Source organism: Eucalyptus grandis, chromosome 8, assembly GCF_016545825.1.
Source record: "Eucalyptus grandis isolate ANBG69807.140 chromosome 8, ASM1654582v1, whole genome shotgun sequence".
NCBI classification, from domain to species: domain Eukaryota; kingdom Viridiplantae; phylum Streptophyta; class Magnoliopsida; order Myrtales; family Myrtaceae; genus Eucalyptus; species Eucalyptus grandis.
The window spans coordinates 62,725,691-62,749,600 of NC_052619.1; the positions used below are offsets into that span (position 1 = coordinate 62,725,691).

Here is a 23,910-nt window from a genome sequence, read left to right on the forward strand (position 1 = left end):
TCATGATATAGATTCTGAATTTTTAGGATGGACTGGAGACTACAATAAAAGAAAGGAATAAAGAATGTCACATGATGGTGTAAGAATAAATGGAATCTCTCTGTATGTCATCGGTATAACAAGATATCGGTCCCACGTGCACATGTTGCAAAAGAATTGTACATTCAAGAAAGCCTGCAAGTCCTCCAAGTCATAAAACAGCGATCATGTAAGTAAGCTGGACTCACAGAAATAACGGGTGTACACGGGATAGAAGAATTGTGCCTTATCAGCAACAACAGGAGAATTAATTTCTATTTGCCTGCCGAACAGTGACGGAACCCAAAAGAAAGGAAAAGACAGTCATTCGATTCTTAAAATTAGGAATTATATCATGGTGAGGGACTCGATCATCTCAGCTTTCGCATCAAAAACCGTTGAAACCCGCAACCAGGCAAGTCCCAATTCCAACAAAAGTGAAACGAACAAGAAAAGAAACAACAAATGGCAGGCCTATGCTTTTGGCATTTGGGCTGTGTTCCTCTCTCGCATGAAAATTTACACTAAAAACACATTAAACAGAACTGACTCAACCAAACAGCAATGCCCTGATTAAATTAAGCCCATCCAGCCAGCAAAATTCCTATCTCCATTCCTCCTAAAGAACAAAATCACTCTCTAAAACATCAGCATAACGCGCATGCTGTCTCCTCACAATTGGGCGTTCTTCGCTACGTTCGATCGAGCCACGCGCGCCCCGACGGAATCGTTCATTTCCTTCTACTACGACAATCAAACCAGGAACGCCCGTCTCAACTACGAACCGGCCAACAAAAAGACCGGCGTCTTCATCGAGCGACAAAGTAAGCTCGGACGATCCATCCGGTTCGCTCCGCGAGCGCATTTACCTCGTTCCTGCGGAGCCGACCGGCGGAAACCCGAACTGCGATCGGCGGACGGAGGGAGAGAGAGAAGGCGTTCGTGGAAATGCTCGCGAGATTTGATCCGACCTTCCTCTTCGCAGGCGCGCGTAGGTTGAGCTCGAGCGCCAGCCCCGTTCGAGTTTCTTTCCTTATTTTTTCGGAGGGAGAGAGGGATTTGCAGAGCCTGAATTGCGGTGTGAAGTTGCTGCAGCGTCGTATTTGCTGCTCCGCCCAAAGCGGTGCGTTTTGCGCGCTTTTTGCAAGGGCGATGGATACGAATTACGAAACGACGCTGCGGAATGGGCTCGTGAGAAGAGAGACCGTTGCATCTCGTGCAATTGGATCCTCGACCTTCTCTTTATGCAATCAAAATGCCTACTCGCTCGATGACATCCTTTCGCATTACCGTATGCTCTGTTAATTTAATCGTTGAAGCGGGTATGATATGGCTTGCTAACGTGGCGTAGGCACGAAATGATCTTTTGGTGATGTAGACTGTTGACTCGGCAACAAGGAACCGATACCACGTCACCGCCGTGAGAAATTAAACTCCATGGACGATAGAGAAACATTATTTAACAGTGCTCATGTACCCAAATAGATAATCTTATCCTACTTAGGAAGTGAATCGAAAAACATTGCGAGATCCTCTCTAGAGGCCCGATGCAAAGTTTCAGTCCATGGTTCAATAGATGCTCAAGTTACAGGAAACACCGGTTATTCAACATTCCCACGAAAGCAAAACTACTCGTTTTCATACATATCTAAGCGCACGATCTCATGTCGGAAGATCCTTCAAAATGTACTATAAATAGATTATAGAGGGGGTTCAAGTTTGGGACTAAATGAATGCTCCAAACGAATACTTTCAACAATAAGAAAATATTTGGATTTAGCCAAAAGAAACAAGAGATCGAAGTGCATATTCCTTGGCAAATATGCAGAACTCTCCAAAGTATAATATCCACAGTAAGCATTATCCATAATGATGAGAAAGATTATAACTCTGTACCGTGAAGAGTTGGGGACCTGGACATCCTCACGGCAAAATGAGAAAAATACTAGGATGGTGCACCCCAAGCAGGCCTACCTTCCCTAATTTCAAATTGAAACATTGATTGTACAAATACAGAACTTCGATCTAAAACATCACTTCCTCAGGCTAAACAGACTCTCTCAGAGAGCAGTAAGGATTGGGGAGATGAGCACACCATGCTCCATCTTACTACCTCGCAGCAGCTCGTGCACTCATTGATGAATGGTAGTTCGTGCTTCTTTGCTTCCTGTAAGAAGTATAAACATCATCGTATTGACTCACTTCATTGGGATTGGCCGTTGCCCCTAGTCCCAATCTACCTGAGCCACTTTTCCGATCAACACTTCCATCAGCATAAGCACCTGTCTCTGGGTCAACCTGTAGATTGGGAGGTGGGGGTATGCATGCTCCTCCCTTGAACAGGAAGCTCTCTTGCATAATCCTCATCATCTTCTCTAGAATCTGATTCCATGGGTCCTTCAGAAGGGTTGACCTCTCCAATTTCTTTGAAGAATTTCGACACCCTCTCGAGAATTTCTGATGGAGGCACAGTAGATGGGGTATTACGTTTGGAATGTCCAAAGGGCTCATGGGAGAGTAAGGCACACCACTGCCAATCTGCATCTTTTCTAACCATTCCTGGTATAAGACCAGGTGGGAATAAAGGATATGGGGGCATTTTTTCGCCAACATGAGCATTTGATGCTGGTAAAGGCTGAACAGCTGAGGGCATGGGAATGGACCCTGGGAAAGCACCGCCAGGTACCGCATTAGGAAGAAATTGTTGAGGTGCTAAAGAGGATTGCAAGGCTGGGTCTTTATCCGGTAGACCTGAAACAGAACTTTGCCTTTCTTGCTGCCAGCGAGGGAGATTTGGTGTTTGTTGTGGCAACCCTGCACAAGATAACAAGCTAGGTAATTTTCAAACATGAAACTACTAATCTCATATGAACAACTACAACAATAACAATGCCGGTGCCATTTTCATCAGAGCTTTACACATCTAGCTCTTTCCCAGGAAGTAAGAAGCCAGAATATTTGATGATTGATCACTTTGATCTAATTCTTCACGACTGTAAGCTGGAACAAATAAGAAAATTGCAAGGAAAGGGAGCAACAAGAACTAGACCTTGTTCTAGGATGATTGAACAATTTGATCTAGTCTAAGTAATGTTTCTTTTTTTCCTATGTAGCCAATGCATTTCAAGTAAATTGCATAGTTTAATTAGCCATTCAAAGAAATCTAATTTAGGTGATAGAATACCTGAGGCAGAGTCTTTGGAAGACATGGATAGTTCTTTTGAAGGCCCAGGAAAAGAACCACTAGGTACCCCACCAATCATATCACCCTCTAGACCATAAACTGTATCCTGATCAAAACTTCCTTAGAAGCCCAAAATTGTAATATTTTCTGTAGACGTGATTGATTTTCTTCCTTGTTTTGAGGATTGTGGTAAATCCTTGCAAGCATTGAACCTAAAACAGGTTTAAACGCGACGGCCTCATTATCAAGCTCATGAGGATTAACCCTTCGTTGCAAGCTGCAACAAATAAGAGATAATGTTACAGCGCCCCTGACAGAATGCAAACTAGAAAATCACAGCAGAACTGTCTAACATTCCGTGACAGACATTACAAATTGAAAGGATCTGTAGGGAAAAAGAAACGAGACTTGCATCTCCTGATTATGGAGAACATAAGCTACAATGTAAGGCCACAAGAAGGAAAAATCACCAATTCTATTGAACAGGCGCAGTCATATAGATACATGGTTCAGTGGGATAGGAAATTATACTTATGAGTCAATCCCAATCTCCATACTAATAATGGAAAGCCTTTTTATTTTATGGTGTAACATATCATACAGAGAGCCTACCATGCTGCTACTGATGGCAGACCTATCAATCCATACATTATCCACAATGAGAAAAAAGAGGGGAAAGAAGGAAAGGAAAGGCAGGTCAACAGAGAGAAGACTCGTAACACATGCCACATGTAAGCCCTACAAGAACAAGGATCAACATGTTCCCAATATGCATCGGGGTGCAGGACCGACAAATAGGATTTGTAGAATAAAGCAATTAAGTAAGGCAAAACCCATAGAACACATGACCATCTCATCCTAACCATGTTTGTCAAAATACCCAACAACACCAACAAGGGACACACAAGTCCCCAACCATGTGAACAAACCAGCAAGACCCAAGATTAAAGATGCAAGCCCATGCGTTGAGCCGAGTTATATAAAAGAAAAAAAAAAAGTTGTTCAAATTCGGTTCTCAATTTTACAGTGCAAAATTTCATATTTCCATTTTAACTTTTCCATCTAAAGCTCTAATAATTGATCGTTCCACTAAATCATGTCACACTTGTGTGTATAGTTCCCTGTCCACAATTCCTGACATTTACTTTACTGAAATCATTTTACTGGAATACAAGAGAAGGAGAAATCCCCCAGGGTAGAAAGACTAAGCCATCTCGGGCAAAATGTAATTGAGGGGGCTAATTACAAAAGAGTATTCCATAGCTCCCCTCTTGGACAGTATTCACTACCTGAGCCACAAAAGATACTTTTTAACCAATAGCTACATAAACACATCTTACAATTTGACCTTGTTGATGTGAACAGTGTCACGTTAAGCATATGAAACTCCTAGTTGAACCAACTGGGAAATAAACTCACGAGACTTCTTCCACATTCTAAGCACATAAAAATTTACCACAGTGCTGTCCCTCTCTTCAAGATACCTATAAATATACTTACTAGAAGTAACAATCATTAATTCTAACTAACTTGGAGAAATGCTCCTGTGTAAAACCAATATTTCTGGTCCAATTGTCTGAGTTATCACTTATTTGGGTTTGGTTTGACTTAGTCATACATAAAAAAATAAAATAAAATAAAATAAAATAAAATAAAGGAGAGAAGGAGCAGGAGGAGGGGTGTTTAACAATGTAACAATACTCCAGAAGGACCAGTGAACATCCATTATTTTAGAAAAAGACTGAAAGTAGAACTAGCATAAGCAATCACTATGAGGGGAATAGTATGAAGCAGTAAAAGAATCTACAAATCAACCTTAGACTGCAAGCATAATAAGATTATCCTGAACAGATAGAAGTCAGATTCCTCAATAGGACAAGAAATGGCACATGATAAGAATCTCACCTGTCAAAAAGAATGTCATTAGCAAGGTAAATGATGTGCAGCTGTCTCTCAGAGTCATCCATTGCATAGACCCTGTCCCTAAGAGCCTCTGCAAGAGCTGGAGCAAATGGAGATCTCTGCATGAACCAAATTTTGGCCCCTTTAATTGAATCCTTTGTACCAGTGAGATTACTTAGTACGTCACTAAGCTCTGCAGCAACATCAGCAGGAAGTGGGCCAGATAGTCCTTTGAAGGACTCAGATGACTTATCATACTCTGGCCGACCATGAGCCATAAAGGGTGGGAGATGTTGATGGGACTGCTGCTCATAGAATGGAGGAAAAGGCTGTTGATGCATTTGAGCAGCACCTAACATAGAGGCTGAAGACCCTGGAGCAGCACCGGCAGCATTCAGTGGTGTGTTCAGCGAAGATGCATTCAACATTGGATTGGGAGGTTGGTGCATAATAGGCATTGAAGACGGTGAAAAAGGAGGAAAGTGACTGCCTGGAAAACGCGTGGACATCCAAAGCTTGTGACGATAGTAACCATGCCCCTCACCCCCAAATAAAAAACTATATGCAGGATTATCTTGCTGTTTTTCGCGAATCATGGCTTCAAATTCAGGTCCGTTTTTAGCAGCGTACTCCACAAGTTTTTCAATGCGTTTATGAAGCTCAGGATCAGCGGGAGGAGGAACTGGAGGAGGAGCAGAGTCATATGGACCAAGGAAAGGTGAAGGAACAAGTGGTGGAGCCATGTGTGGAGGGAAAGCAGATGGTGGCTGCTGTTGCTGCTGAAGATGAAGAAGGTGAGGAAGTGGAGGAGCATGGGAAGAAAGCTGAGGCTGTTGCTGCATAGGGTGATGATAAGGGAATTGCTGGAGAGAAGGATGCGGAGGTAGGAACGGAGGACCCTGCACAGGAGGGAACTGCTGATGCTGCGGGTGAAATCCATACTGTTGCTGCTGCTGCTGCATATTTGCTGCTTGCCGCTGTTGTTGAGCATATGCCATAGCAGGATCCATCAGCAGAGTTACTGATGGAATGGACTATCAACCCAACCACAAAATCTTCCTGCAACATTATATATGACGTTTAAGAAGAATTGCAGTAGATAAATCAACTCAGCATATTCAAAGCAGAATCACATAAAGAAAGTTGATTTTCTGTTGGTAGCTGTATAGAAAATTGAAAGATCTGCACTAGTCTTAAAAAGAAAGAAAAAAAGGCATAAAGAATCACAGTCCATCTCTGAACAGGTACAAAAATTGCCAATGTACTTTAGCATTACCAAATGCTCCCAAAAGTATTTGATAGAAAACTATGGAGAAACATCATTTCGGAAATAAATCGGTCAACTGTCTCACCACCACATAAGAAAAAAATCCCCTTCCATCAACCTTACTTTGCTTAACATTAAAGCAGTCTGTCTCAAACCAGGATGTAGAAAATTTTACCGATACTGAGAAAACTATAGATTTTATACTTGTCAGATTTCAACAACAGCATTGGTATGCCCAGTGTACAATTAAACACTTCTGTTCTGCTATTTCCTTGCCATTCGAACCTACAACTACTACCGTGCAACACCAAATTCAAACATCGGAAGGATCTTAATGCAAAACAAGTTAAGTTTGGCCAAAGTGTAGCAGCAGTCGAGACAACACCAGATATAAAACTAGAGTCAACACAATGAGATGCGCCGAAAATCATCGCTACCTCTTTAAACAGAGGTCCGTCAGGTAATTGCAGACAGCAAATGACGCCATACATGATTGGATAAGAAGATAAATTTCTAATGCAGTTGAACTGAAGCTCAAAACAGTTCTCTTTCTGACAAAGAAATCAACTTCACCAAAACTTTCAGCAAAAAGTTCACAATTTCAGGGCATTTAGCTAGACGAGCAACAGCCACAAATTAGCAGAGCGGTCTTAAAGGGCCGCACGAATCAGAAATTATAGGATTTCAGGTGAAATGTGTAAACCTACTTTCGCTCAGTATCACCACGAATTATAGGACGTAAGGCATTCAGCCAAGCAGAAGAGCTCGCCAAAATGGAAAACAGGAAAGGGACAAAGCGACCAAAAACTGCCATGCCATTCACCTACGAGTTTCCCAACTATCCGACACATCCGGAAAAGTAGAGCAGAACCATTCGAACCTACAAGTAACGAAAATCCAATTCAGCTCTGCAATGGAGGATCTCTCTAATACCACGGGCGATGGTCATCGAGGGTTTACGGTGATCTTCCATAGTCAGAGAGAAAGAGGGAGGGGAAAAAAGCCCTAACTCGAATGGTCAAGCATCCATGAGCAAGCGAACGAGAGAGAGAGAGAGAGAGAGAGAGAGAGAGAGAGAGAGATGACCTATCTATATCTGTAAAAAGCAGAACGAGAAGTGGAGCTGCCGGCGACGAGAGCTACGGCGGCGAGCGGCGAGCGGCGGCCCCCCGGTGACGCTGGTGGCGGAGGAGTCTGGCGGAGGTGTCTGGTGGAGGACCGGAGGGAAGGGAAGGGCCTTGAGATTCTGTAACATACCAGGTCTCCGAATTGTAATTAGATGACCAGCCCGAGGGCATTTGTGGATATTACATGGATGTGAAGTCACCCGGAGGATCCAACACCCCGAGCAAATTTCATTAATTTATTTTTTCGGGGGTCAGAAAATTTCTTTAATTTAGTTGCCAAAATAAAATACTCAAATTTGTTCAGCGAAAATAAAATAAAATAAAAATCGTTCACTTCACCAATTATGACAAACATTACCACATCCTAATTGCTTTTTTTAAGAATCATGGATCATAATATAAGTAGCGTCGAAAAATTATGATAGTTGTGAATTCTACATAATCAACATAGCCAAACAGGCTATAGAATCTGTAGAGCATATCCCATATTGGAAATTTTTGAAATTGAAAAATACATGATAAGTTTTGAGAAATAGGGTCGTATCTCATTGTGCCTTGTGTCATAATGGGAATATAACCATCCACGTGAGCTCATTATGAAGAAAGTTAACTTAAGTGCATAAGAATATTTTTTTTTAACACGACTGCTTTTGATATGTTCAAGTTTGCTAAAATTATGCCGAGATTGAGTTTGTTACATGGTACAAGGAGTTGGCACGACTTAGAAGATTTCTATACAAAGAACCGTGATTGATTTGTGAATGAGCAACCCCCAATTTCTTCCGATGTTTTAGGATTTTCTCGAGTACTCCAAAACACTCAAAGCGTGATCGATGCAATAATTATACACTTATATAATAAATGCAAGTAATTGGGAAGATGGGGAGATAATATCCATTGTCAAATTTAGAGTAAATTTACGGTTACAATTAGCCTTCTCATCTCCCAAGCGAAATAGAAATCTAAAGCTTATTCATTTCTAAGATCGTTATCATGCACTTGCTATGAGATTTTCACTGGCCTACACGAAAATCACAGTGTAACTCATCTATCAAATTGTCAATTTTAAAAGCCTAAATTGAAGCGATTCAGCTCACTCACGAGAACTTGTTAGACCACGTTCCAGAACATGTTCCGCAGCTTGACTTTTGGTTGCATTGGTTCTATGCACTCAAAACAAGCGGTTAAGAATATGGTAGCCTCCTGAAATCACATTTATATCATTTAATCCAAACAAACCGCAGAGAGCACACAATATGCACAATCAAATTGCAACGAAAAAAAGAAGAAGAAGAAGAAGAAGAAGAAGAAGAAGAAGAAGAAGAAGAAGAAAGTAGACGCTATGGCAAGGCCGTTCGCGGAGAAATTCTCCGAAGGGGAGAGGACGCTTGAGAGAAAAAAAAATGGAGCGGCAGACGAACTGGTGCTAAGGGAAAGTAGACGCTATGGCAAGGCCGTTCGCGGAGAAATTCTCCGAAGGGGAGAGGACGCTTGAGAGAAAAAAAATGGAGCGGCAGACGAACTGGTGCTAAGGGTAAAAGAGTTGGCCAAATTTGTATATTAGTGAATTAGGGCTTACTTTGTCTTTCCTACTGATTTTTTGGAATTATCATCTAAGGTAATTGGCCAACATGAAAACAAAAGGTAAAAGTCAATCCAGACAAATCCATGATATTGCATATTTACCCAATCCCAATAAGAGTTCAAATAATAAATAAGTTGGAGACTTATTTGCGAACTCAGAGACTCGGCAAATCCAAACGGGGCAAAAAGTGCGACAAGCATGGAAGAAGACAATGCTAAGCTAAGGCATATAACTTTCATTCTTACATCTAAATCGAACGATATAATGAGGACAAGAGGTGGAGAAACGGGGTTGGACCAGTCGAGGTGCTTAGCATAATGAGAGTTAGTGAAAGTCTGAAATATGAATAACCACAAAACAAATAAAGCATAATGAAGTGTTTGCAAAGTTTTGGGAGTCAAGTCTGCCAATTGCTAGGCTAACTGATTGTTCTGGGGCTTCGCTTGGACAAGAATGAGACAACTTTCTACGAGTTTCAAACTTTACGTACACAATCGACCGTCCAAGGATTTGGAAAAATGCCACGCGGTGAAATTCAGCAAGGAAACCTAGGTTTAACCATCAGCATGCTCTTTTTCTTCTTCCATTGCATGCTCATGAACTATAAATAAGATTATCTGCTTTTATAATTTATGTCGATCACACAACTTAACTATCTCGACTACTTACTCCATTTTTGATGATTTGATTCTGTAGGCTCGATGAGATCTAACGAGTTTTGTGACACTTCAAATCTTTGATGATGTAACTTCAAGAAAAATAAGTGAAGACATTAACAAGTAGCGATTCGAATATCAACGCCTCCTTGCGTTAACCCCTAGTCAAGTTTCAAACAACTTCTACACGATGGCTGAAAAAGGAAAGCCCACTGTTCATAAAGCTGGTTGTTTTGTTAGCTTTCTTTCATTTTATCAGCAGCCCTGAGAGGCCAACCGTTATCAGGCTCAACCTCGTCTTGGCTTAGGCAAAGGAAAAAGAAAGGAAGGAGAGAAAATAATAATAATAATAATAAATTAAAATATTATTAAAAATTGTTAACGTCTGTATCATATAAGTCGTCCAACATCCGCGTTTAGCAGAATTTGGCCAAAATTAGCAAGAATAATTGAATTGGTACCAAATCAAGAGATTTACGGCTAAATTGACTTTAATTCAAGAAGTTTAGGATTAAATTGATAAGTTTAGAACTATATCAAATGAAAAACTTTATAACTAATACTATCACAAATACAATAAATTTATGACTTTTTTTTAACACCTTTATGCATACTTTAAAATAGTTAGAACTGGTTGATGCACCCAAAATGGTTCTCCAGGGGCCATTCAAGGTTCACTCAGCCGCATCAATTATTAAAGCGCCCACGACTTTTAATATTAATTTTATTTATTTTCTTCTTTTCTCCTTCTTTTCCTGATGTTCTGAGTGAGGCCAGGCTTGCCGGACGGCTGGGCAACGCAGCCTCAACCGCCAATGGCAAGGCTGGCCTCGCCTCCTTCCGCGACTGCCTCGCCCAGTGGCTAGTGAGCAGTTCGTCCGCGATGGTTTAGAGTCAATTCCCAGCTCTGCTTCGGTTTCAATTGGAATACAAGCAAAGCCATTAGCGACAATTCGCGAAAAGAACTGTGTAACTGTCGTATTCCCAGCAACATCGACAAGCCAAGAAACGCAACTTTGAAAGACATCGTATTCTCAATTCTTCATTAACAACAACAAAGACCCGAAAATGATTGGTCCTATAGCTACTGTCATCTCCATCGATTTGATGTATAGAAAAAAGAGAGAGAACCGAACAAAATGTCGAAAGAACTCCTGGTTCTTCACAACTCATCATAAGCTTCATCATCTTCTGAGCTTGCCGATGATGAACCGCCGCTCTTCTCGTAGACCTGCTTGATGACCGGCGTACACACCGCCTCGACCTCCTTCAACTTCTCGTCGAAGTCCTCCTTCTCCGCCGTGTTCTGGTTCTCGTCCAGCCACTCGAGCGCCTCCTTGAGGGCGCTGTCTATCTTCTCCTTGTCGTCCGCGTCGATCTTGTCCGCGAGCTTGTCCTTGTCGCCGATGGTGGCCCTCATGCTGTACACGTAGCTCTCCAGCTTGTTCCGCGCATCCACCTTTTCTTTGACCTTCTGGTCCTCTTCTCTGAACCGCTCGGCCTCTTCCACCATCCTCTCGATCTCTTCCTGGCTGAGCCGCCCCTTGTCGTTCGTGATGGTGATGGACTCCGCCTTCTTTGCGGCCTTGTCCTCGGCTTTCACGTTTACGATGCCATTCGCGTCGACTTCGAATGTGACCTCAATCTGGGGCACTCCCCTGCAACAGACAGCTTAGTATTTAGTCGAGTGCCGCTGCCATGTCATGAACTTGCTATGAATGAATTAGATCAGGTTCAAGCTCATATTCTTCGAAAATTTAGAATCTTCATGGAGATGAGATGGCCCGACTATCGGACTGCATTGATCAGTAGGTAATGACAGATTACCTGGGAGCAGGTGGAATGCCGGAGAGGTCGAACCTTCCAAGCTCGCGGCAATCTTTAGTCAAGCTTCTTTCGCCTTCAAAGACCTGTTGGTTTTACACGGAAATTAGATAATGAGTCACTGCTCAAGAAAAGCCAAGTATGATTTTATGAGCACCGCGTGAATATGCAGGCGATACCTTGATCGCCACTGTGGTCTGTTGATCTTGATATGTAGTGAAGACCTGAGACTTCTTGGTTGGGATGACGGTGTTTCTCGGGATCAACTTGGTCATGACGCCGCCGGCTGTCTCGATGCCCAGACTAAGTGGAATCACATCAAGCAAGAGGATATCTGCACAAATTAGACAGTATCAATCTCACCGTCAAGCCATCCCACATCACTGACCAGCAACAAAGCAAACTCTCTAGTGCAGTAGATCATATCTTTACCTTTGGTTTCCTCGCCACCTTCGCCGCTAAGGATTCCACCCTGGACAGCCGCACCATAGGCGACAGCCTCATCAGGATTCACACCCTTATTCGGCTCTTTTCCATCGAAGAAGTCCTTCAAAAGTTGCTGCACCTTTGGGATTCTGGTGCTTCCTCCGACGAGAACGATTTCGTGGATATCGGTTTTCTTAAGACCCGCGTCTTCCATGGCCTTCTTGACCGGACCCATCGTCTTCTTGAACAGGTCCATGTTCAACTCTTCAAACCTCGCCCTCGTCAACGGCTCCGAGAAATCAACCCCATCGAAGAGAGACTCGATCTCGACCCGGACTTGGTGCTGGCTACTCAGCGCCCTCTTTAGCCCTCTCGCATTCCTTTCGGAGCTTCCCAAGGGCCTTGTTGTCCTTGCTGATGTCCTTGTTGTACTTCTTCTTGATCAACTTGATGAAGTAGTCCATGACTCTGTGGTCGAAGTCCTCTCCTCCGAGGTGGGTGTTGCCGCTGGTCGCCAAGACCTCAAACACGCCGTTGTCGATGGTCAGGATACTCACGTCGAATGTACCGCCGCCGAGATCAAAACCAAGATGTTCTTCTCTCCTCCTTTCTTGTCCAGGCCATAGGCTATAGCCGCTGCGGTAGGCTCGTTTATGATCCTTGCCACATTCAAGCCGGCAATGACGCCGGCGTCCTTTGTGGCCTGCCTCTGAGCGTCATTGAAATAAGCTACACAGACAAGCACATGGTCAAGACTCAATCGCCGAGTACTTGGCGACGGCGCTGAGTACTAAGATAATAAAATTGCAGTAGATGAATGATACCTGGGACGGTGATGACAGCGTCCTTGATTTTCTTTCCCAGGAAAGCTTCGGCCGTCTCTTTCATCTTCCCCAATATCATCGCGCTGATCTCCTCCGGGCTAAACACCTTCGTTTCGCCTTTCACCTTCACCTGGATGTAAGGCTTTCCATCCTTGTTCACGACCTTATAAGGCAAGTACTTGATATCTCGCTGAACCTCCGCGTCATCGAACCTTCGAGCAAACAGGTCGAAACACGAATAAGTAAACCCAGTCACAGGGCACGAACAATGGCCGAAAAGCGAAACATCCGAAAGGCATGTGTAGATCCACTTACTTTCTCCTATAAGGCGCTTCACATCGAAGATAGTGCGTTCCGCGTTCATGGCCGCTTGATTCTTCGCGGCTTCTCCAATGAGTCGTTCGCTGTCCGTGAACGCGACCCACGAAGGGGTGATTCTGTTTCCTTGATCGTTTGCTATAATTTCCACGTGACCATTCTTGTACACGCCGACGCACGAGTACGTAGTCCCGAGATCGATCCCAATGACCGTCCCGACCTTCGGCGAATCATCAGCAGCAGCAGCCGCCAGCCCCAGACAGAATTCTACAGAGGACAGCAATCAACACAAGCAGAGCATACAGATCAGGAAACTCCATTCACTTAAAAAACTCCAATTTCTCCGTGAAAGCTCTCACTACAAACTGCTCATATAATCCACAAACTTCTATTCTATCTTCTTGCTCAGAAGTAAATAAAATTTCAAACGGAGAACACACCCTCTGGCTTTTGCCACTACTTCTCCATCAAGCAAACAGAGCCACCGCGCCGACGTTCTCCGACGACTCGACTTTCTATACTAGGATTAATCGGTGCCCATACGTAGACATCGCATCGTAGTCTAACGTTTAAACTTCCTAAGCGATCGGCTCAAATTCGAACCATGCAGCGAAACTTCACTAGAACATAAATCGATCAAGTCCCGCCATCGCCGACGGCTGAGTCCATAAAAAGCAAAACAGAGCAATCACTCGCATCGCCAAGATCACGACTTAAACCGAAGAAAACCCGTTCGTACTTCCTCTTCAAAACCATGAATTCCGCTCGAAAGAGCAAACCGACATCGTAAAACAAAACACGACGAAACTCAACGTAAGGACTCACCTAAAGCAAACAGAAGCAGGAACGCCAGAGCCCTGCTCTCGATCCTCCTCGCCGCCATCGTTCTCTCTCTCTTGCTTGTGACTCGGAAAATCGCCGGCGATTCAGACGGAACTACTCTCGCTGAGAAATTGAGTTAGATGATGTTGCCTAAAGCGCGCCAGAGATTTATAGTGTTCGGGTGTGGCGCGATCGGCGGGGCGCTAGAGTGTTCCATCGTCATGGCGGGGCCGAAAGTTTTGGCTGGGACACGACACGTTGAAGGGCCAATGGGAGGCGGACACGTCGGATGCCACAAGTGTTCGAGTCTTGTCGGGAACGTTCTTGTAGTTCCTGGAGAGAGCTCCAGGTAGTCGAGAGCAGGACAGGTGTACACCTGTCATTGGTCGGATGATAGCATCGGGGTCGTGACGAGTTTTTGCCGAGTGAATTTCGGAGCTCATCGGAAGTTGCTTGTCTCATGCTTTGAAAACGTTTGGAGACGAACAAAATGTTTTTTAAATTGTAAAATGTAAATCTTAACATATTTGAGGTATTTCCCTTCTAACGAAAGTCTAACTGCATATGCCACAAAATTTGCATAAAAATTGAAATTCTTACTAAATAGACATTACAGAGACATGACTGCATTCATTAAAATTAATCGAGTTAAAAATATCCATATTTTGCCTTACAAATATATAAAATACGTAAGTTAGATTAGTCAACTGATCTTTTCACATTCATGTATGATTTAGTTCTTATTGTAAAACTAGAACACTTTTCCAAAGATTCATATTGCTTGGGCGACAAATTTGTTCGCTAAGCATAACAAGAAACATAACTTATCTTCGAAGCAACTTTTAATCTCTCTACTAAGCTAAAAATGGTAAGTAAAATAAAGAAAATTACCAAAAATGTCTTAAACTTATTGTAATTAATTTCTTATTTTTTCAATTAATTTGGTTAATTTAATTTTAAATATTTTGACAATATGTCAATTTAATCATATTGTTAATTTTTAGTAGAAATCGCTACGGTATTAACGTGAATAATTTTATAATTTATAAAAATAATTTGGTTGAGATTGATCGATAAGTTGATATCGATAAGTTGATATGATTACATGACTCCTTATAACATAACATCAATGCAACGATATGAACATGACTCGAAATTTCTTTAAATGTTCTAAAATCTATTTAAAAATTGGAGTAACCATCTGTAAAAGAATTCTTTTAGCTCACGTAGTTCTGCAGAACGGGTTTGCACCTGTCATTGGTCTGATGATAGCACCGTGACGTGTTTTTGCCGAGTGAGAATCGGAGCTCATTGGAAGTTGCTGTCTCATGCTTTCTTTTTTCTTTTTCTTTTTTTCTTTTTTTATAAACATTTGGGGACGAACAATTATGTTTTTTTAAATTGTAAGAAGTACTATCTTAACATATTTGAGGTATTTCCCTTCTAATGAAAGTCTAATTGCATAAGCCACAAAATTTGCATAATAATAAACAAATTTTAGAGATCGACATGACCTACATCCATTGAGATTAATCGAGTTGAAAAGATTCATATTTCGTGTTATAAAAATGTAGAATAAATAAGTTAGAGAGAAGGAAACTAGACATGTCAAAAATTATGTACGATGTTCACTTTACTACAAAAATTTTGCCGATTCACTTAAGTGCCAAATCTTAGGAAAAAAAATCACTTAAGCACCTCCTACAAGAAATTCTAACCATAGATATTACATAGCTTTTATAATTAAAATTCTTATCTAAGGTGACATTTTTTTTATAATGAATTGATCATTTTTTAACCTCGTAACACGACATCATTTATGAGTTATATATGTCAACTGAACACACCGGCAAACCATATAAGATTGAAAAATTAAATAAATATGGTCACATTAGATTTCTTGCAACCTGGATTGAAATTGGCACTTACATGATCATTTTTCTTTTTAAAGTAGCACTTAAGTTATTTGAAAAAAAAAAAAAAATTGACACTAAAGTGAGTGCTACACTTCGTGTGTCCTTTTCCTTATAAGTTAGATTAGTCAAGTGATTTTTTAACCTAGACAAAAAAAAAATAAAAAAAATACATTCGTGCATGACTCAATTAACAAATTAAAATTAGGACACTTTTCAAAAAAAATCATATTGCTTGCGTAGCGTAACAAGAAATATAACTTACCTTCGAAACAGCTTTTAATCTTTGTATTAAGCTAAAAATAGTAAGTAAAAAGAAGGAATATTATCAAAAATATCTTAAATCTATTGTTTGCATGCTGACTCAATCATAAATATTTCAGTTTAGTTATTTTTTCTTAAACTTTGGACAATGTGCCAATTTAATTATTCTGGTAAGTTTTTATTAGAAATTACTGATGTTGACATCAAGTGTACCATGTAGGACAGTTGGCATTGACGTGGACAATTTTATAATTTGTAAAAATAAATATTTGTGAAGGTTAATTAGTAAGTTGATTTGATTACATAACTCATCACGACATAAAATCAGCCTGTTAACATAAACCTGATTTGAAATGTCCTTAAATGTTATAAAATCTATTTGCGAAATGCAATAACCGTCAATAAAAGAAAGTTATTGTAATTGGTTGTGTCTAATTGGATCACATATAGGATATGTCCATATAAACCCATTAAATTAAATGGCTTTACGGGCTATCCGTATCCGGCGATTAGACACGAACACAATACGATTATTAATTGTGTCTTGCAGTTGACATGAAATTGACCTAAACACGATTTGACTTCGATTGGAACCTGTCGATTTCGTATTGTGTTATTAGGTCGTACCAGCAATTGTCAACCCTATCCGCCGTTCCACCATGTGCTAGGGGAAGTAAAGCCGGGGCTGATCCCAAGCCATAGCCCGATCAAATTTACGCGGGAGACGAGCATGGCTTCCTTGAGCAAATGGGTTTTCGTTCTTATCACTTATCAGAGGGGGATTCAAACCACTTGAGAAGCTACCGCACCGGTAATTGAATTGTTCGTTTGGTATATTTTATTATTTGCTTTACATCCTACCTTAGATTTTGAGGTGCACTTCGTTTTGAGCAATGCTAGTCCTACTAAAGTGACAATCCATAACTCATTCATCTGCACGAAAGAGTAATTGCTCGGTAACTATCGTGGAGAATTTCTTGATTCATCGAGTTTGGGGCGAGAAACAGTTGCTCTTAAATTCTGGCCTATTCGGAGCTTTTCTCTACCGAGTGTGTAGCAATGGAAACCCTCATCCTCACCCCCTCAAACCCTAATCACCCACCATAAGGTCATTCTCTACCGAGTGAGTAGCAATGGAAACCCCCATCCTCCACTGTTTCATTCCAGTCGTGTTATCCCAGGAGGCATTTCATTGACTCCAAGCGATGCCCCATCCCTCATTTCTCCATTTCGCCTCCCAGGGGTGCGCTTCTTGATTGGGGAAATTTTTCAGTCAACAAGCCCCAGTGGCAGGTCCCACCGAAATCCAAGCGCTTGTATTTGAGAGAGCTTCGCTCGAGTTCTTCTTTTCGCATTCCAGGGGTTCTTTTCTCAGATCGGGGTACAGCTTCTTCTTTCAGATCGGGGGCAGTGAACGGGATCTTCAGAGGCCATGGCGGGGAAGGAAGAAGCAGTGGGTCGGCTCACCCATCTCTGCAATAAATTGGGTAAGCTAATGTATGAGGATAATATGATTATTCTGGATGAGGAAATATCGAAGGAAAAAATCCATGAGTGTCGTTTCTCCCTTGTTGGGCAAATCGTATAAGAAACCTAGTGTTAATTTTCAAGCACTCATAACAGCAATGAAAAAGTCTTGGAAAATAGAGAATGTGGAGATTAAACCTTTGGAAAATGAGAAAATAAGCTTTAGTTTTTGTAATGAAGGGGACAAAAATAGAGTGCTTGCGGGAGGTCCCTGGTCTTTCGCAAATAATTTATTGATGTTAAAAGCTTGGGAGCCGGATACCCCGCCACATTGTTATGAGTTTAAAACCTGTGCATTCGGATTAGAATATTTGGTCTTCATCTCGGAATGGAACTCGAAAATATGATAAAGAAGATAGCAAGCTCAATGGGGAAGGTGTTGGAGGTTAAAAGTGCTAGAGGCCCGCCTTTCGGAAATAGGGAAAGCAAAAGTGGAGATAGATGTAGAGGCTGAGTTACGAGTTGGCCAATTAATGCGACATGGGGATAAAAACGTTTGGCTGGACTTTAAATACGAAAGATTGCCCTTCTTTTGTTACTCCTGTGGCAAAATTGGGCATTATGCTACTTATTGCAAAGACATACCTTATGATGAAGGAAAATTCCTCACCGAGCCGGGAGGGTGCTTTGGAGGCTGGTTGAAAGCAGAAACTTCTGATCATAGCCCATTCTGGAAGGTGTTTTATAATGAAGTGCCAATAGCAGCAAATACAGAAGAGGTGGTCCCTGAAACTCCTGAACAGCAAAGACAAACGGAAGTTATGGAAGTTGGCCAGCCTATTACCATAATGAATCAACCTTTTCAGCAGGGAGAACCTACTCACATAAATACACACGAGGAGACCATGCAAAACCTAGGGAAAAGAGTACTAATGCTCACAGGTCCGGAAGATTTCAACTGTAAAAAGTCCCACCAGCAACTTCCTCAGATTACAACAAAAAGAAAATCAGCTCTCAACTCAAACCTCACTCCTTCAAAAAACAAAGAAAAGGCAGCACTCAAATTACAACACCTCTGGCACAAAACTGGTTAGATGAGACTCAACTTCTGGATACTCCCATTCAAATGACTGAAGATGTGGAAACACGGGCTGTGGTGGCTAGCCCTAATAAGCCACCAAGTGACCCATGAATATATTAAGTTGGAACTGTCAAGGGTTGGGCACACCCTTGACAGTTCGGGAGTTGAGAGCCTTAATGGCTCAATTCAGGCCCTCTTTGGTTTTTCTTATGGAAACAAAAAACAAGGCTGAGTTTGTGCAAAGAGTTCGGAGAAGACTTCAATTTAAGAATTGTGTAGTAGTTGATCCAGTGGGTACGGCAGGAGGTTTGGCTCTTATGTGGGATGATCGGATTTCAGTGGAGATTGACTCAATGACTAGTAGCTTAGTGAATTTAAAGTGCGAAGAGGGGGTCTCGGGTAACAAAATGAGAATGACTTTCGTCCATGCGCCATATACATACCCAGAGAGGTTACAACTTTGGGAAAGCTTGCGACATATAAGCTCAACCAATACTCTACCTTGGGTGTGCTTGGGAGATTTTAATGAAGTGCGTTTCTTTTGGGAAAAAGTGGGGAAGAGACCAGCGGCAAATTACAGAATGACAGCCTTTCGGGAATGCTTGGATGCATGCTCTCTAATGGACATTGACAGTAAGGGGTGCGCATTTACTTGGGCAAATAATAGGGAAGGGGAAGAATATGTGAAAGAAAGACTTGATAGAGTGGTAAGTACTATTGAATGGCGGTTGATGTACCCTGAAGTTGAAGTTTTTGCTCTTCCTGTAGTAGGATCAGATCATAGCCCTCTAATTTTGTCTCTGAAAACAATTCATCAAAGAAGGAAACGACCTTTTCGATTTGAGGCCTTTTGGCTAGAAAGTGAAGAATGTAGGGATGTGGTGTTGAAGGCCTAGGAAACTACAAATCAGCACCAGAACACTTTAGTCAAGAAACTTCAAGCTGTCCAGAATGCGCTTTCTCAATGGAGCAAAAGGAACTTTGTGAATGGCAAGAAGAGAATCAGTGTTTTAAAGCAGGAACTAGAGGGGCTTACAAATAATACTTCACTGGTCTTCAATAAGGCATATTTTAAAAGATTACAAGGAGAAATTGATGAGCTTGGGAGACAAGAAGAAATGTATTGGGGGTTACGATCTAGAATTAACTGGCTGAGATGGGGCGACAAGAACACAAAATACTTTCATGCAACAACCATACAAAGAAGACAGATGAACAGGATTTCTATGCTACAAAATGCAGAAAATACATGGCTGGTGCAGACTCAACTGAGAGAACATACCGTGACATTCTTCAAAGAGTTGTATCAGTCCCAAGGCCCCAGAAATTTTGCGCCGGTGATTGCTCAATTACCTGAAATGATAACAGAAGATATGAACAGGGGACTACTTGCTGAAGTTACTATAGAGGAAGTCACAGATGCTGCATTTCAGCTTGGAGCTACTAAGGCACCAGGCCCAGATGGTCTCAATGGTTTATTTTATCACCATCACTGGGAATATATTAAATGGGACATTTTTAAGGAGGTGGAGAAACTTTGCAGAACTAATTACATTTCACCAGCCCTAAATCAAACACACATCTCCCTTATCCCGAAAGTTCCTAACCCTGAGAGATTGGACCAATATCGTCCGATTAGTTTGTGTAACTTTGGATACAAAATTCTCTCGAAAGTGTTGGCTAATAGACTCAAACCTCTCCTAGCAGAAATTATAGCACCAGAACAAAGTGCCTTTGTAGGTGGGCGGCAAATCCAGGACAACATTCTCATAGTCCAGGAAGTTCTACATCAACTTAGAACAAGGAACCGAAGAAAGATGTTCCAGGTAGTTCTGAAATTAGATATGAAGAAGGCATATGATAGAGTGTAATGTGACTTTCTGGAGGCATGCTTACTAAGGATTGGTTTTGATGCGAAATGGGTGAAATGGGTTATGCAATGTGTTACTACGGTCACATTTAGTATTAAATTCAATGGAGAACCTCTTCAATACTTTCAACCTTCGAGAGGACTCAGGCAAGGGGACCCTTTATCGCCTTATCTCTTTATTATTGTTGCAAATGTCTTATCCTCATTGATGAAGCAAGCTGTAGAGAATGGAAGTATTAAGGGCATTAGGCTTAATCGAAGATGTCCTACGCTCTCTCACTTATTATTTGCTGATGATTCCATCTTTTTCATGAAGGGGTCTATTCTAGAATGCCAAAATCTGGCCATGATTCTAAATCAGTATTGTCTAGGGGCTGGACAGGAGATTAACTTGAATAAATCTAGCATATACTTCAGCAAGGGTAGCCCTCAATCTTTGAAAGAAAATATGGCAAGGGAATTGAGGGTTCCTATTATTGATAAAACTGGTAAATACCTAGGCATACCTTCAGACTGGGGAGAGTCGAAAAAGCAAATGTTCGCATGGATTATTGGGCGCATCAATTCTAAATTAGAAAGCTGGAAGGAGAAACTGCTCTCAAAAGCTGGAAAAGAAGTCTTGTTGAAAACGGTGGTTCAAGCGCTTCCCCAGTATGCCATGTCTGTTTAAAATACCGGTTTCCATTTGCGGGGCTATTGAATAGAAAATTGCTTCCTTTTGGTGGAAGACGAATGAAAAAAAAAACAGGCATGCACTTGGAAGAAATGGGATATATTGAAAACAAGAAAAGATAGAGGCGGAATGGGTTTTTGAGATCTTATCTCTTTTAATAAAGCGATGTTAGGGAGGCAGGCTTGGCGGCTGGCACAACAACCAAATTCTCTATGGGGCAGAATATTTAAGGGATTATATTATCCAAACAGAGACTTTTGGCATGCAGCATCGGGCCTAAGACCTTCATGGGGATGGAGAAGCCTAGTCTTAGGGAGAGACTCTATAGCTCCTAAAGTCCAGTGGAAGGTAGGGGATGGATCTATAATTAAAATTAGGGAAGATAAATGGTTATCACGGGGTATTATTGAGGGTCCAGTGAACATTAATGAACCTTCCCTTGTTTCTGAACTCATTAATAAAGAATAGGGGAGGTGGGATATCATGACAATAGCAGCACACTTTGATGAACAATTAGTGGAAGAAATTCTGACCATCCCAATAAAGCCCCAAACAGAAACTGATCAGCTGGTATGGACTGGGACACAGGCAAGCAAATATACAGTGAAAAGTGCATACAACTTCATCAAAGAGGACACAGAACAGGGTCAAGTGAATCAGGCTACATCTTCGTTTCAACCTCCCCCCTCACTTTGGAAAGACATATGGAATTTGCACACTCCACCCAAGATCAGAATTTTTATGTGGAATCTATGTCAAAATGCTCTCCCAACAAAAGATAACCTGTTTCGACGGAAAGTATTACCTGATCCAATGTGTCCATTATGCCATTCCGAGAGAGAAACGGTGGAACATCTCTTCCTGCTGTGCTCATGGACAAGACAAATATGGGAGGATACAGAGCTGAAGATAAAAATATCAAGTCAGGGACTGACAAGGATAGAGGAATGGTTTAGCAACCTCAAAAAGCCATCAACACCTACAAATCTGCACTTGGTGGCTATTATGTTGTGGAATATGTGGAAGGCCCGTAATCAAGCTATCTTTCGGGGCACACAACCAGAGGCGTCGGCTATCATTGACTCAGCACTAGCGATGTTGAAAAGCTATAACAAGTGGAATCCAAGGAAGGGTGGTTCAAGTGATTGCGTGGATGAAGGATCTGCAGATCAAGAAGTCCAAATAGGGGTTAGCAAGATAACTGAAGACTCGAGACAGGGGAATGCAGAACTAAGGGAAGTGTTGCAACATGTCAATAGACACAGAATTGATGTGTGGAGAGGCAAAAGAACATCACAGCTGAGTGATGAGTGGAGCCTGAGGAGGAAAGAGCCGCCGAGAGAAGAAGAGAACGAAAGCATAACAAGAAGAAGAGATAAACAATCTTGGCACAGAACCTCTGAACTCCGAAATACCGGTGAAGATGGGTGGGCAGCGAGTGGATCTAGGATGCGGAGGCCCTTTGGTGAGCCAAGAAATAGACCTCGAACAGAGGGGACCGCCGAAGAGAGCTGCGTGGGTAAATCAAATAGAGTATTACTTCAACCGAGAGGCGGCTTCGTGGGTTTAGGGAACAGAGCAAGACGAGGAGAGATGAGATCCGAGACTCCCGAAGCTGCTAGACAGAGAATACATGACATTAGAAGACCTGCTGAGACCCATGAAGATGATGGACAGAAAACTCACGCAATCAACGAATCGGAAACTCAAGAAGCTGAAAGGGACGAACAGAGACCTAACGATACCAGCAGTTCGGAAATTCTAGAAGCAGTAGAGGGTAGATCTGGAACCAGAAGACTGCACGGTGAGCTGCAAACCCGAAATACAGCAGAGGAACAGGGTGAAGAAGCTACTCCGGGAAGAAGTGCATGCAAGCCAAACGGAGAACAGGGTCTTCGAACGGATGATGATTGGAGGCGGAGGAACCGTGCACCGGACGAAGAAAGCTCGGCTGATTTACAGAGCCGGGCATGGGGAGCCTTGCTGCGAACCCACCCCCGTCGCAACCTAGAGGCACGAGCAGTTGAGGTATGGAGAACTCACGCAAAAAGTAGATCTGAAAACCCAGAGATTGATTTACCCCAGACATGGATTCCACCGAAAGCAGGAGTGTTGAAGATAAATATAGATGGAACATATTTGCATGGTTCGTTGAAATTCTACCATTGGAAAACACTGCTCATAGAGAGCAACACGGCTTGTACTTATCATGTGCTTTAGACAAGAACCAATCAAAGTGAGAAGTGCGGATGATCCTTAATCTAATCACCAACATTCTGTCCATTGGAAATTGATAATGGATCCTTCCGTGAAATTAACCACAGACCATGTGAAAACTGTCCAACTTTATTTATTCCAACCATCTAACCACGAAGACATTACACAATTCCATGATCACCAAAAGTTTTTTTTTTTTTTGGTAAAGGGTAATGATATATTGAGCTTAAACCAACAAATATACAAGATCCGGCACCACAAAACTTGCACTCAACAAGACATAAACGTCTCATCGAGTGAAAGGGCGCCGGACACAAAACACCGCAAAGCGGTCAACTCAAGCAAAGGCCGAGACAGGAAGCCCAAGAAAACAGCTACGAAGGGCCGAGATAACAAACTAAAAAAGACAAACTAACCAAAAGGTCACGCAGGGCCAAGAAGAATAACCCACAAGGTTAGACTACGGCGACCT

The 23,910-nt window shown here is 42.0% G+C and overlaps 2 protein-coding genes across 2 annotated transcripts; both read right to left on the reverse strand.

Annotated features, from left to right (window-relative positions):
• Positions 1 to 1,793: 1,793 nt before the first annotated feature.
• On the reverse strand, positions 1,794 to 7,609 carry LOC104415576 (calcium homeostasis endoplasmic reticulum protein). Its single transcript, XM_010026910.3, is given in 8 exon segments — positions 1,794 to 2,356; positions 2,358 to 2,499; positions 2,502 to 2,565; positions 2,567 to 2,832; positions 3,203 to 3,316; positions 3,319 to 3,479; positions 5,108 to 6,163; positions 7,458 to 7,609. Coding segments are annotated over 7 exon segments (1,983 nt in total). The 5' UTR covers positions 6,115 to 6,163; positions 7,458 to 7,609; the 3' UTR covers positions 1,794 to 2,127.
• Positions 7,610 to 10,752: 3,143 nt separating this feature from the next.
• LOC104429945 (heat shock 70 kDa protein BIP1) lies at positions 10,753 to 14,107 on the reverse strand. The gene is given in 9 exon segments (XM_039300628.1): positions 10,753 to 11,397; positions 11,567 to 11,649; positions 11,743 to 11,897; positions 11,996 to 12,353; positions 12,355 to 12,575; positions 12,578 to 12,718; positions 12,814 to 13,025; positions 13,125 to 13,398; positions 13,957 to 14,107. Coding segments are annotated over 9 exon segments (1,998 nt in total). The 5' UTR covers positions 14,015 to 14,107; the 3' UTR covers positions 10,753 to 10,901.
• Between the last annotated feature and the right edge of the window lie 9,803 nt (positions 14,108 to 23,910).